Source organism: Gopherus evgoodei, chromosome 15 (genome assembly GCF_007399415.2).
Source record: "Gopherus evgoodei ecotype Sinaloan lineage chromosome 15, rGopEvg1_v1.p, whole genome shotgun sequence".
NCBI classification, from domain to species: domain Eukaryota; kingdom Metazoa; phylum Chordata; order Testudines; family Testudinidae; genus Gopherus; species Gopherus evgoodei.
In genome coordinates this window covers 15300232-15315024 of record NC_044336.1, presented here as the reverse complement: position 1 = coordinate 15315024, position 14793 = coordinate 15300232, and the positions used below count along the sequence as shown (strand labels likewise).

The 14793-nt window shown below is 44.1% G+C and overlaps 1 protein-coding gene and 2 non-coding genes across 6 annotated transcripts; 2 read left to right on the top strand and 1 right to left on the bottom strand.

The window, feature by feature from the left end:
- The first annotated feature begins 3389 nt into the window (after nucleotides 1-3389).
- MRPL58 (mitochondrial ribosomal protein L58) lies at nucleotides 3390-10318 on the top strand. Of its 4 annotated transcripts, none has more exons than XM_030534370.1 (6): nucleotides 4162-4392; nucleotides 5632-5668; nucleotides 6949-7050; nucleotides 7838-7920; nucleotides 9063-9232; nucleotides 10097-10318. In XM_030534370.1, exons 1-6 carry the CDS (start codon nucleotides 4195-4197, stop codon nucleotides 10179-10181), a joined length of 675 nt encoding a protein of 224 aa, XP_030390230.1. In that variant the 5' UTR covers nucleotides 4162-4194; the 3' UTR covers nucleotides 10182-10318. The 4 variants fall into 4 exon arrangements, with proteins under 4 accessions (XP_030390232.1, XP_030390230.1, XP_030390229.1 ...); XM_030534369.1 differs by having other exon boundaries at nucleotides 6943-7050; XM_030534371.1 differs by having other exon boundaries at nucleotides 4169-4392; nucleotides 6991-7050.
- A 2301-nt stretch (nucleotides 10319-12619) lies between these two features.
- Nucleotides 12620-12692, bottom strand: TRNAR-CCU. Its single transcript has one exon. It is a non-coding gene; the product is annotated as a tRNA-Arg (tRNA).
- A 1314-nt stretch (nucleotides 12693-14006) lies between these two features.
- TRNAR-UCG lies at nucleotides 14007-14079 on the top strand. Its single transcript has one exon. It is a non-coding gene; the product is annotated as a tRNA-Arg (tRNA).
- The last annotated feature ends 714 nt before the right edge of the window (nucleotides 14080-14793 follow it).

The following is a 14793-nucleotide window of genomic DNA, read 5'->3' as shown; positions in this document are numbered from 1 at the left end:
AGAATCTTATATTTAAGGGTCTCAAAGTGTTTTACAAATATTAATTAAGCATCCCAACACTATTAAGAGGTAGGTCAAGAAGCTATAATGATCCTTTTACCCACCATGGAAATGTAGACAGCTGTCTAATGGAAGGTGGCATCTGTGTAACACCACACAGAAACACCCTTAAAACAGTTTAGGACAGGAAGTGAATAACAAACTGTACCTAATTGCAATTGCAGGGGAAATTTAGAGCAGCAGGATCAGAATTTGGCCAGAAAACCTAGGTTCATCAGAATAGGTGTGAGAGAATCTTTAATGACCACGTGGTCTAAAACTCAGTTTTACTTTGTGTTTGAAAGACAGCACTTACACCCAGCCCAGCTCCATTGGCACCACTCTGGGACAATGAGTTGGTTCCAATTCAAGTCCCAAATCTGAAAAGCCTCCGCAATCAGGAATAGGAATGGATTTCCTTAAGCAAAGCTTAATTGCTTTTCAGAACTGAGACCTCAGAGAGAAGAATGCCATCTACAGAGTCACCTGCATCATTTCTTATAGCACCTATGGTTTCTATGGAAGTTTCCCATCCAAGTATGGACCTGGCCCAGCCCAACTGGCTTGTGAAATCTGCCAGGATCACTGTGCAAGGTGTGAATACATCCTTAGGCACATCGCCTCACCATCACAAATTATGGGATGGTTTTGTACAGCCCTTGCTCCACAATAACATATGTCACCAGATGGAATGAACCAGATGGAATGAACCTGCTTTAAAAACAAGCCCCAACATTGGTAGTTTTAATTCTCCATGCTTCATTAAGCCTTAAAAGCCTGATTCTGTTTAAGTTACATCAAAGTCAAGTCTTATCCAAACCACCTCTACATGCACATCTCTCATCCATACCCTTCCCCTAAACAAGAGAAAGGTGAAAGGGTGCTGGTTGTAACCCAATATCGTCTCTGCTTCACACAGGGTTCTTGTGGCAGAGCTCTCAACTGACACAAGGTGGAAAAAGAGGAAAGGTGTCTTCAAAGTTTGGGTTCAGTTGGGTCACTTCAGTCACCTTCGTTCTAATATCCTCTTGCCATGTACAGCCAGTGAGACAATAATGCTGACAGGTTTAACAACAGTTGGCAAAATGAGTCCTCCTGCTACCGCTATTTCTTCTCCATCCCTTCGGCTACAAATCATAAAACATTTACCTGCTTGTTGCTTGAAATTAAGGTCACCAGATGGCATGACTTGGCTCTGATGACTGACTCTTTTTTTTAAAGCATTCAATTATCAGAGCAGATGTCCCCAGGGTCTCCCTTCCCAAACAACTGCGTTGCCATGGTACTACACAGATCAGATTAAAACACAGTGCCCTCCATGGCCCATTAGCACTGCTTAGCATCAGCCATAGCAGGACATAAAACATTTAACTCCTTTCCCAAGGAGGTGAGCATGTTACCAGAGACCCAAGCTCAGATCCCTGTTATGCAACCCCTACACGTGCAGAGTAGCCTCCCGCCACGCCAACATTTCAAATATTTTGACTTCTTATCTCTAATACCATTTCTACTCCTGCCAAAACCGTAAGAGGCTCTGGCAGTACTGTCCCCACTTTGCCCATTATCCTACTGCCAGAAGCAGTGACTCCTGCCTGTCTCTGTCAAGTAGTAAAGTTCCTATTTCAAAGGAAATGGAGGGTGCTCAGCACTTTGCATAAGGCTCTCAGAATCTCACAGGACTAGGCCTTATCTCTGGTCTATTGGAGAAGTCCAGGTGCCCAGAAAACACTTCATCATTACTATATGTAATCATTAAAGAGGGGGTGGAGACAGATAACGACTTGTGATATGCACCCTCTCATACAAAAAGAAAATACTCCGGGATTTTATAGGAATTGGCCCAAGATACTGTAGTAACATTAGCATATGCTGTTGGGACTGGGGGATTTACTGTAAAATACCAATGTTACCAACTCTCACGATTTTATGCAAGACTTAATATACTTGATGTTCTGTTAAGGCCCTAGAGCCTGGCATCAAGGAAATACACCAGAATCTCAGCTTTCATTTTTTAAAAAGTTTCTAGTCATCATGATTGCAAAGAGAAGCTTGAACAAATGAACCCTAACCATGCAAAAGCCGGAATGCAAATAAAGAATTCAAAATCCTGTTATCTTCAATCTCATGATTTTTAAATCAATCCTATGATTTGAGAGGGGGAGATGAGTACTCGTGATTTTTGAACACTTGGCATTGCCAAAACAGAAATACTGATCAATGCACAATACAGAGTGTCAGCATTCTTTCTCAAATCCGAACCTTAGAGTCCAGGAATGAGATACTAGCATGAATTTCCCTAAGCTTAATTACCAGCTTAGATCTGATAGGCTGCCACCACCCAAAAATATAGTGTTTTGGGGCACTCTGACCTCCCCAACCTTCCCTGGGGACCCCAAGAACCCAGACCCCTTGGGTTCTTAAAAGAAGGAGAAATAAACCATTCCCGCACCTTCCCCCTCTCAGAACTTCCCTCCCTGGGCTATCCTGAGATACTGATCTAACCTCTTAAATCACGATACAGAGAAGCATCTCCCTTCCCTTCCACAACGAGGCAAACAGATTCAAGGAAAACAGAGAGATATTTTATCTTTCTCCCTCCCGTCTCCCCACCAGTCCTGGTGAGTTATCCCAATCCCCTGGGATAAAATAAGGGAAACAGAGAAAAAACAATCAGGTTCTCTAAAAAGAAATCTTTTAATAAAAGAAAGGAAAAAGTAAAGAATTATCTCTGTAACTTCAAGATGTAAATATTACAGGGTCTTATAGCTTACAGACACCAGAAAGAGACTTTCCCACCAGCACTAATACAAATCAAAATATTCCCAGCAACTACACATATAAAAGTTAACCAGCCAGATCCACAAATGCAAATAGTGTAAAACAATTAAAAAGCCTAAACCGCCTGTTTTACTTACTATATGAAAAGAAACTTAGAGAGCCTGTAGTAATATCTGGTCTCTCTCAGACCCTCTGAGAGAAGAACAAAGAACTCACACCCAAACTTCCCTCCACCCGAATTTAAAAGTATCTTGTCTTCTGATTGGTCTTCCGGTCAGCTGTCCAGTTTCCTGCTTATAACCCTTTATAGGTATAAGAGACATTAACGCTTAACACTTTGTTTATGACACAGGGCCAGGTAACATCTGCACACAAAGCCAAGACATTTGCGCACCCCACAATACGCATTATCAGAGCCACACACTACCACGTGTCACTCCACTCCCCAAAGGAAATTAGGGAACATTCTCTGGCCTGTGTTAAACGGTCACCCTAGATCAGTGGCTCTCAAACTTTTGTACTGGTGACCTCCATTCACACAGCAAGCCTCTGAGTGCAACCCACTCCCCCTTATAAATTAATAACATTTTTTTATACTTAATACTATTATAAATGCTGGAGGAGAAGCAGAGTTTGGAACTCCGGGATGGAAGTTGGCAGCTCATGACTCCCCATGTAATAAGCTCATGACCCGCAGTTTGATGACCCCTGACCTAGATAATCACAAGGATCCCTTCTAGCCTTGGAATTAGGACACTCTGCTTGACCATGCAACCTCACCACCATTCCACATCCCTCCAAATTCCAGCGGTTAAAGCAAGATGGGTCCTCCTGTCCCCAGTAGGGTAGTAGGCCATGTCTGCCTCTGGGGAGAGAGAGGCTGCAGGGTTGGGTCCTGTCCCCAAGGAGTGGGGAACTGGGGGGCAAGGGTGGTTGCAGAGCAAGGCGGCCTGCACTCACCCCTCTGTGGTGGCTCCTGCCCCATTGGCCCAGCTGGACCTGCGTGCGTTGCAAGCTGGTCCTGGGGCACGGTGTTGCTCAGGTTTGGCCCAGCATCCCCGACTGGGGGTGGGAGAGGGGGCAGGACACAACGGGGCCAAATTTGAGCAAGTGACGCTGCAACCCTCTGTGTTGGGGAAGATGGGGAGGCGTGGGGCAGGGTCTTGGCTATTGGAGGGGGGGGTCAGAGCGGGACAGCCCTGCGAAACCAGGCCCACGCCACGCCATCCTGCAGGCCCCACGCGGCGTGGGCGCCCCTGGTGTCCGCAGCCCCGCCCGCACTCACAGCAGCACGGGCCGAGGGAACTTGCCCCGGAACCCCCGCAGCGCAGTCGCTGTTTCCCGGCCAGGCGGCGGACACCTAAGGGGAGTGCACGCATGCGAACCAAGATGGCGGCGGCCGTGCTGCGGGGCCTTTGCCGGGCGAGGCCGGCGCTGCTCCCCGCGCGGACCCCCCAAGGCATCCTACACCGAGCCGCCGCCGGCGCCGCCCCCAGCTCCGAGTTCCGGAGCGAATACGCCCTGGACAGGCTCTATCCGGAGCAGAACAGAAGCGACGCGGCGGAGGGCACCCAAGTGCGTGGGGAGGGGTCAAGGCAGGGGCGTGGCTTGAGTGCAATGGGTGGGACCTGATAGAAGTGGGTGGGGACAGAGGGGCGGGCATACTGCAATGGGCGGGGCCTAATAGTAATAGAAGATGATGGGCGTGGCTTGAGTGCAATGGGGGAGCCTAGGGGTAGCAAATAATAGGTGCTAGGAAGTTATATGCATCTGTTGTTGCCTCTTGTTTCATTCAAAACAAACCCCCCTTTAGTGGCTATGTCATGGCTGTGGGGTGGTTTCAGAATCCTCCCTGTGATCCATTGCCCCATGACATTATCCTGTGCTAGAGAAACAGCCTTGCAACACAGCCTCATGTGATGTCTCTTGGCCATAGAAGTTACTTTGAGGACCTGTTTCTGTCCTGGGCATTACAGGAAGCAGAACCTCAACAACAAAAACTAGGAGACTCCAAGGGTATGTCTTCAGCGCTTTAACATGGCACCAGGTATAAAAAACCCACTTCCACGAGAGCAGTAGCTACCAGCGCTGGGAGCACTGTCTGCACTGCCATTTTACAGTGCCGAAAATTGCAGCCCTCAGGGGGGTGTTTTTTCACACCCCTCAGCAAGAAAGTTGCAGTACTGTAAAGTGGTAATATAGACAAGGCCTAAGATAAAAAGAGTAACAGCATCCTTGGTTGTGATGTCTGTCATGGCAGAGATGTCAATCTCCCGTGGGAAGTTGAAAACCACCAAGTGACATGTAGCATAATTATGGAAAAAGGGAGAGCAGTAAGGAGGTAAGGTAAGGCTGTACTAGTACAACATGTATGGAATGTCTGGGTGGCATATTACAAATGCCTAAAATAGGCAATAAAAACAGCTTGTGTGGAAAGAGCCTGTAGAGCAGGATTGTAAATAGATTAGCTCATGTGTTTTCTTATACAAGGGAAAGAGGAAAATACCCAACATGGACACCATAGGTGAAAGGTGCAAAAATGAGAATTATAAACCAGGCCACTGCAGCAACTCACTCTCAGATGCATACACCAGATAAAAGAATAGTTCTAGGTCCATGATATAAAACTGATTACAGGGATGTTTTCACAAGGCTATTTTGAACATGTCATTTTCTGAAGGAGAGAGTAGTTATGTAGCAATAGTTTCTGTAATTATTTTTTCTTCTAAACTGCTCTGGAGACTGACTTTGTTGCAAAAATGCCTTCTGTAGCATCAAATGGCAGTTGCTTCATTGTATGTGTGTATTTTATAGGATGGGACAAGACAGACCTCTCCTGATATTCCTATGGGTAAGTCTAGTGTATAAGACAAATGCCTTTTCTTTGTGCAAGTTGCTTTCAGTGGGGTTTTATTGCCAGTAAATCAATCAAAATAATCTAAAGGATTTCAGTTACCTGCACAGAAACAACAAAAAGCAAAGTAGTAAGTCATTAGCAAAGTATTAATTTCTACAGCTTCCATTAGCTTTGAAATGTTACCCATAAACATAAGGAATTGATCACAGAATAAGTTTTGTGCACAAGATGTGTTGATGACTGGAAGAAGAGGGTGGAGGAACCTGACAAGAAACTGAATTAATTCTGAATTCATTTTGTGCACTCTAAGAGCTGGAAGAGAGTCTATATGATGATTATGATATTTGATGATAGAAAATGGGATAGGTGGAGGAAATGTAATGCAGAAGGGCAATTAAAGTTTAGAATGACTTGGATAAGGCAGATCAGTATTTAATATAAAGCAATGAAACTGAAAATCTTGCCTGTAATGGTTAAAGCCTTTCTGAACGTGAGCAAGGAAAGTATTTGGGGGGGCGGGATAAGGTGGAATTCTTTAACTCTCATTTTGGGGATTAAAGCAGTAAAGTACTGGTCCAAAACCCGCTCCACTAGTAGTCATTCCACTGACTTCAGTAGGGTTTGGATCAGGCCCTGATTAGATAATCTGTAAGCACGTTTCCTTGTAACAAAACAGTGGGTTTAGACATAGAAATATCAAATACCTCAGAGGATCGTATCTGTTGTAGCTACCTTTCCACTTGAGGAGCTGTCTTAACTCTACCAGAGCTAGTCAATGTGGATTCTGAGTTGGCCATCTCAACTTTCAAGTTGCATTCTCTCCCCCATCCCCACGTCATTTAAGTGGGTCTCAACCAGAGGTGTGCATACCCTTGGGGGTGCACAGAGGTCTTCTGGGGTACATCAACTCATCTAGATATTTGCCTAGTTTTACAAAGGTCTAATGAAGTCAGTAGAAACTAAAATTTTATACGAACAATGATTTGTTTATACTGCTCTATATATTATACCCTGAAATGTAAGTACAATATTTATATTCCAATTGATTTATTTTATAATTATATAGTAAAAATGGGAGTCGGCAATTTTTCAGTAGTAGTGTGCTGTGACGCTTGTGTTTTTATGTCTGATCTTATATGCAAGTAGTTTAAGTGAGGTGAAACTGGACCCAAGACAAATCAGACTCTTGCAAGGGGACAGTAGCTTGGAAAGATTGAGAGACACTGATTTAGATCATTTCTTTTCTCTGTTTCTTACTCTGTGATTAGTTGTAGATCTGGCTGTGGGATTAAGTACTTCTGTGTTCATCTTCTTAGATTGTCTGTCCATTTCCTATTGCCGGAGCAGTGGACCCGGAGGCCAGAATGTTAATAAAGGTACAAACAATATTCTGTGGATTTAAAAATTTATAGACTGTACAACAACTTGAAAACTTGGATTGCCAATGCTTTTTAAATATCCTAATCAAATTTGAGCTTGACCTTCTGATTAATGAAAAATGAGCAACATTGTTAAGACATTCAAAGGGACATTTAGACCTGCCAAGCTTAACCCAAAATTTGAGTTGTAAAAGGAAGTCATCGCAAAACTTAAGACCAGGAGAAATGTTTAATAATTTTATTTTTATTCCAATAGAAATAATTTTGTTTAAACAATAACAGGTCTCTGCAGTGTTTGCAACTTGAACTGTGCAACACTGCAATGCATGAGAACCTGAAAGTGAAACTGACTGAGAAACATGCAAAAAGTAATCAGAGTTTTTAAAAACAGATTAAAAAAACCACACCAGCTTCCAGTTAACTAAGGTATTACAAACAACATATGGTGGGAAACTTTTTTTAAAAAAGGTAAATATCAGGATAAAAATTTTTTAAAGTAAGTATTAAGTAATTTAGTCTTTGTAATTGGAAGTAGCAGTTAGATTCTATTTGATAATGCCCTGGTGATCAGATAGTATGATTAAGTCCATATAAACAGCTAGGTAGGGTTTTTCTTTAATCGTGGCACCAAGAAGAGCAGAAAAAGGATGTAAAAAAAGAGGAAACTGCTGTGATCCTGCTGCGCACTCAAATTAGAATCAACCTGGCAATCTAATCACCAGCTGCTTTTGAATGTGAATTGCATGAGATGAATTAAACATTCCCTTCTTTCTTTCACTCACAGTGAATAGTAAGGCAGAAATTAGATTCCATTTGGCATCAGCTGATTGGATTGCAGAAGATGTGAGGCAGAAAATAGCAGTGATGGTAACTGTCAAACTTTTCCTCCCCCTTCCAACCATTTTGTTTAACTTTACAGCCTTCTGTCACAGATGATGGCATTTCCTACTCACGAGCATGGGCTTGGGCACCCAGTCTAGGCTTGCAGCTCCTCAGCTATCATCTCCTTTGGGTGGAGACCTGCATCTTTCTCTCTCCGGACCTCAGTTTTTCTGGGCTGCGCGATTCCCTACCTACATTATGATTTCCCCAGCAAGTCAGACTGCCTAAGCAGGCCTGCTTTGCTTTCTCCTCAGAGGCTATAAACAGCATAATTGTCCACAGTTATAAATCACCAAACAGTCCTTTCCAGGCCAGCATGTTTATGAAAGCATTGCAAAGAAAACATTAAAAACTGTGGAAGTAGAGCAACAAAACCTACACCCATGTTGCTAAGCTTATCAGAGATCACTTCCAGCTTCAACAGGGGCTCTGGCAGGTGATCAGACCTTCAAACCCCCAAGGGGGTTTTCTGCAGTTACAAATTTATAACAGTTAGCTCAGACCTAGGACACATGCATGGGTTAGCCTTTCCTTTATACAGTGGTTTGAGCATTGGCCTGCTAAACCCAGGGTTGTGAGTTCACTCCCTGAGGGGGTCGTTTAGGGAATTGGGGTAAAAATCTGTCTGGGGATTGGCCCTGCTTTGAGCAGGGAGTTGAACTAGATGACCTCCTGAGGTCCCTTCCAACCCTAATATTTTGTGATCTTCAGGGACCATGCATAGGTAATGCATCAGATTATGGTTCTTTCCTTAGGGCTCCACTTCAAAAGGTTGGGTCCAGAGGTTGGAATTTGCATTCCTCTCTGCACCATTATTTCCTAGGAAACCCACTTAACTATGTCCCAGAAGTTCCTTTTTGTCTGGTACATTGTTTAAAATAGTCCTTTGAAGCTCATAACACTTCCCGGGGGCTGATGTTGGCCACATCTGCCCCCTAAAGAAGTTACAATCCCACAATAATACATACATTTTGTATTTATAATACAATGGATTTCAAAGCTATTTAAACTTAATTCAAAAGATTTCTCAAAGATTTTGTGGAAAATTGCCATTTCTGTCACAGTTTCTATGCCAGGAAATGATACGTTTGTTCATGGTCAAATATTTTACCTCTTTTCCTCCCCAGCACAAGAATAAAATAAATAAATCTGGCGAGCTGATCATAAACTCTGAAGTGAGTCGCTACCAAATGAAGAATCTGGCAGACTGCTTGGAAAAAATCAGAAACATGATTAAGGAGGCCACTCAGAAATCCAGTGTGGTATCAAAGGAGAACTCCCAGCTCCTCATAGCCAGGTATAAAACAAAAACAGGGCTCCACTTCAACTAGATTTGGATTATCCAGACAGAATCCAGTTACCCAATCCAATTGGAATTTGCAGGTGGTTCAAAGATAGCCGTCCCTGGGCAGGGCTATCGTGATGCTAGGAGGGACTGTAGCAGAGCTGCAACAGGGAGCCAATGGATCAGGCAGGGCTGCTCTACTACACCATTCAAAGTAACTTGCACTGTTGTATCACTTCTGGACCTGGAGTGTTTTAATGCAACTTTATTCTGTGCTAGCCACTGTAATAATTTTTTTTATACCTGATCAGACCACTGGTCCATCAAATCTGGTATCCACATTCTACAAGTGACTAGAGCAGTGGTTCTCAACCTATTTACCATTGCGGCAGGCCACACATGCAGCGTTCTATGTGTTATATGGGCCACATCCACACAGTATATATCCTATTTGTATAGCACTGAGGATGTCAATGGGCAGCAGCTGTGTGCTGACTGGGCCACAAGCCTAGCCCTGGAAGCAGCCCACAGGTTCAGAATCACTGCTCTAAAGGAAGGTGAAAGATCCCCATGGCCAACTGTGTAATGTTGTTTTGGGTTGAGAAGGGCTGGAATTCCTTCCTGGCCTCTGGGATGATCAACTTACACTCTGAAACATGAGATTTTTCTACTCCTACCTTAGCATGAATAATTCATTGTAGTTCAGCAATTTACTTAGATTACAACATCCAAAGGGCAGGAATTGCCTCCTTGCATGCATGGACAGCACCTAGTAACATGTGGTGTGTGTTATCATAAGACAAGTGTGGAATAATAGTTGTTTTTAAATGTGTTTCTAGGGCTAGGCTGTTTAAGGCACTTTTTCTCTGTTCTTAGGGTGCAAAAAATGAATCGTGAACGACTGCGACAGAAAAAAATTCATTCAACTATAAAACAAAGCAGGAGGGTAGACTTTGATTGAAGACAACAAAAAATTGCCTGGATATCCTTATTTTAAACACATTGGCCTGGAAACTGAAGAGAATACTCAAAATTATAAACTGTCTTTAAAAAAGTCTTTGCTTAAAACATGTAAAAATAAAATGTGATTTAACATCTGCTTTCTTGTATTTAGTAAAGTGGGTTTTCAGTAACAATATTTGCAGTAGAATATTTATGTCTCAGAAGTTTTCCATGTTTTAAAAGAGAGCCAAATGCTTAGGCTTTCTTTGGACATAATTTTTTTTTTTAATTCCTCCTGCCCCTATTGTAGGCCCTTCTGTATTCATGTGTGAGAGCAATCCCTGCTTCTATAGAATATATATACTCATTCATAAGACAAATATTTTTGGTAAAAAAGGGACACATCAAAGAGCGGGGGTCAGCTTATGAACGGGTCTACACCAAAATTTGATGATTTCAAATTCTATGGAATCATTGAATTGAATATCTAATACGTTGTTGTTTTGTTTACCTGGAGCATTCACAGGTATGGAGCCCCTCAGCTCCCTGTTCCCATGGTTCACTGTTCCCAGCCAATGGGAGCTGCGGGAAGTTTAACATTTTACCAGACTGCTGCAGTACAAAAAGAACGTGAACCCTCACTTTTGTGATCTGAAGTCAGAGGTGCTATTATATAGCTCACTCCGTTAACATAAAGCCACATATCTCTCACTGACACTTTTGCATGTTGATGAACTTTTCAAGCAAAGAAGGGTGACTTAAGTTTTGTCTCATTAAAGAAAAGCAAACATCATTACCAGCTGACAGTGAATATCTCTGAGTTAGAAGATCGTAATGGGCATGTTTGTCTCCCTTGAATGAAAAATGACATAGAATAAAGTGTTATAAGCTTATATAAAGGCATAAATGGTGCCAGCTCTTGTGATTTTATCACAAGTCTAGTGACATTTGGTGTTTTAAAATCCCATCTCCTGCAAACTAGTGATTACATCAGAATTTCAGCTTTTGTTAAATACAAAAAATGTATAGCCCTCATGATTGGGGGGGCGGGGGGAAGGTGGAAAAGGTGATGCAAGGGTAAACTAAAGGCTCAGAACCCAGAAACCAATGAAAAGGCATTCAAGGGGCTTTTTGAAGCATATTGCTTTAAAGCCAAACTCATGATTTTTTTGTAGCCCAACCAGGGCCAGTGCAAGGATGTTTCGTGCCCTACGTGAAACTTCTACCTTGTGCTCCCCTCGCCCCTGCCCTGAAGCGTGCCCCCCCCACGGCAGCGCCCCCCCCCTCCAGCCTGAGCCCCCCCTTGTGGTAACTCCCCACCCTCTGCCCTGAGGGTATAAACTCTTCAAAGCAAGGGAACTACATTTGCTTATGAATATGGAAACCCCTAGCATATTGTGGGCTCTATCAGAGTCTACTCTAAATAAACAATGAATTAAGAAAAAAAAACGCTGAGGCTTGCTGGGAGAATATGTTCGTTTCAGTTGTAAAGGATGTCCACACTAAATTGATTCAATGGCCTTTAAAGTACTTTGTGGGTGTATAAGGAATATGTCTTCAACTCTGTTAGAGGCATGACTTAGTTGCTGCTTTTATGGTTAATGGAAAACAGGACACATTTGAATAGCACCCAGTGAACCTGTCCGGGTAAAACAGAAAAGGAAAAATCAATAGGAGGAAATAAAGTTTTCACAAAACTCCTTGAGTGAATCAAAAAGCCACACGATGGCGCCCTGAGCTCAGACATGGCAAGGAGCTAGTGCGAGGAACTGGTCTCTCTCAGACCAGGGGTCCTCCAGCTGGGGGTTGTGACCCCTCAGGCAGCGGTGACGTTATTGGGGGGAGAGGGTTTGCAAGCTGTCAGCTCCACCTGAAACCCTGCTTTGCCTCCAGCATTTATAATGGTGTTAAATATGTTTTAAAGTGTTTTTAATTTATGCAGCGGGTCGCACTCAGGCTTGCTATGTGAAAGGGGTCCCCAGTACAAAAGTTTGAGAACCACTGCTTTAGACACATGTTTTGCTCCCAATGCAGGGGTTGGGACCAGCTAAATAGGCAGCTGATCTATTAGAAAGTCGTAGTGAGGGACATTGGTGGAATAGCACTGAGACTACCATGGTCACTAGCCAGGCCCAAACTGCTATTCTGCAGAGGCAGTTGGCCCATCCCCTTCAAAAAGGCATTCCCTGCTTCTGGTCCCTTAGAAGCGATTGTTGCCTCAAGGGCTCAGGGTCCTTTGTCCCTCTGTGCCCAGCGCCAAAGCTGTGCTGGAAAAGGCCAGTCAGCCAAGAACTGATTACACAGATCCGGAGTCCCTTGTTGGTTTACCTTTTATCTGATGAGAAAACTGGAGAGCACCAAAGAGGACAACGCTGTGCTGTTTAAATTTGTAGCCAGTAATGTAGCCTAGAGATGGAGATAGGGTTTACTTTTAAAAAACGGGGAGGAAAAATTCTTCACCCCAGATGGGACTCGAACCCACAATCCCTGGCTTAGGAGGCCAGTGCCTTATCCATTAGGCCACTGGGGCTTTACGACAATAATCTACTCACACTGTTCCTTAACTCTGTGGTGGCCGAATTTTATTTCTCCTATTTTATATTTTCCACTGCAAACAATTGGGATTTCTCTTCCATAAAGCCCTACAACAGCCTCCAGCCTAATCTCCTCTGGCGCTTCCCATCCCGCAGCGCCTCCTGAAATCAGTAACTCTGTGTGTGTGTGTGTGGGGAGGGTGTGTAAGGAAATCGCCAACGTCGCGGACTGCCCTCCCTCACACTGGTTAGTAAAACTGCCGAAATGCTTCTGCCCCCCCCCCCCCGGTCCCTTGCAGGGACCCCCCCCCGCCTTGTCCGCCCAACGCAGACAGCGGGGAGAGGAGGAACGAGCCCCTGAGGGATGATGTCACCATCACGTCAAACTCCTGCCAAAACTAGCGTGACGTCCCCTTGCAAACCCAGGGGGAGGTCGGGAAAGAGCCGCTGCCGGGCCCTGGGGGCACGGGGCTGCCCTCCCGCCCAGCCGCGCACAAACAGCTACAGCGCTGCGCGCGACATACTAGTTACCACAGGGCTGGGCGATGAACCGCTGTCAGCCCGTGGCCTGGAGGAAAGAGCTTTCCAGTGTAGAGCGGCAAGTCACGCGTTCGAATCCCGCGTTAGTTACCAGCTTAGCGCCCAGGGGTGCTATAATATCTCTTACTTACCATGTGCCCCCGACCGCCAAGACAAGAAACATAAAGGCAGCTCTGTTGAAAGCAACAGCCAGTTATAGAAGCATGTCACAATGTTTGAATTCACTTTTCATTGCTTCCCCATCCTTCAAAGGTAATTTTGTCACACCTCATCAGGGGCAATGACAACATTTTTATACAGCAGCTTATTAGCGTGATCTCACTAATGAGTCAGGTGACTGTCACAACCCTGGACAGCCGCTTTTACAGTTACAGCAGGGAAATGAGTCCTTCAATTCCGACAACCGCCGCGAGCAGCCTGCGCTGGGATGTAAATCGATAGTTTGATCAGAAAAGCTACAGGAACTGAAATAATATTTGAAAGAAAACGAGGGTTTGCCTAGAACAAGAAATAAAACTGGAAAAACAGCTTCTGGGTTTAATTAACTTGGCCACAACATTTTTAAGAGGCTCAGATGAGAATATTCCCACACCCAGTACACATGCGGAAGAGATGCAAACGGTATCGTGAGCTTCCCTCGCAGCACAGGGGTAACTGTAACTAGCATCGCACTGTTCTTATAGCGTGAGCCTCCTCTGCGTACCTCCAACGAGCCTTAAAGGTGACAACTAACTGCTGGCTATGATAGTTGTATTGACCTCTTTTAATGTGACCGCGTGGCCTAATGGATAAGGCGTCTGACTTCGGATCAGAAGATTGAGGGTTCGAGTCCCTTCGTGGTCGATTTTCTTTTAATAAGATAATTTCCAACCAGCGGGAAAAGATCAAAGCGTTCAAAGGGAAAATAAGGAGGTGTGTGTTAAAGAGACTGTCTAGAAGAAAGGCCATGGAGATTGTTTTGAAGAGTGATTTGCCAAGACGTAGTTGCACACACTTGGGCCCCTCAGTGCCAGGCTGAGAAAGCAGCTTCCCCACAAGAGTAGGGAAAGCAGAGCTTAGCTCCCAGACTGCAACACAGACAAAACGATCCTGCCCTCCTCAACCCATTCAGAATTGATCCCTATGCATGAGAAATAGGTCCTACTATTATAGCTCTAATTTAACCCTTTTCCTTTTTGACAAGTGCATGGTGTCAGCCTAGCATCTCTATAGAAAGGTGGGGAGGAAGATAAGCCGGAAAAACAAGAGGTGCTACAAATGCATGCATAAGGAAGTAATGTGAAAATTACCCACAATTTATACTTTGATGATTTTGCCACCAGATGTGGGTGTGATGAAAAATAAAGCTTCAGGACAAAGAATGCATACACAGATGTGCTATATACCTAGGCACACAAGTGATCATGCCCAGCCGCGCTGTGTATAATCAAAAGGGCTTGTGTCCAAATGCCCACCCGGAGTTAAACGCTCACAGAGAAAGGAGCGTGTTACTCTCAGGGTGATTCACTTTCTGTATTGAAAGTGTCCAAATAAGAAAAGCACTGTGATATTGTTCTT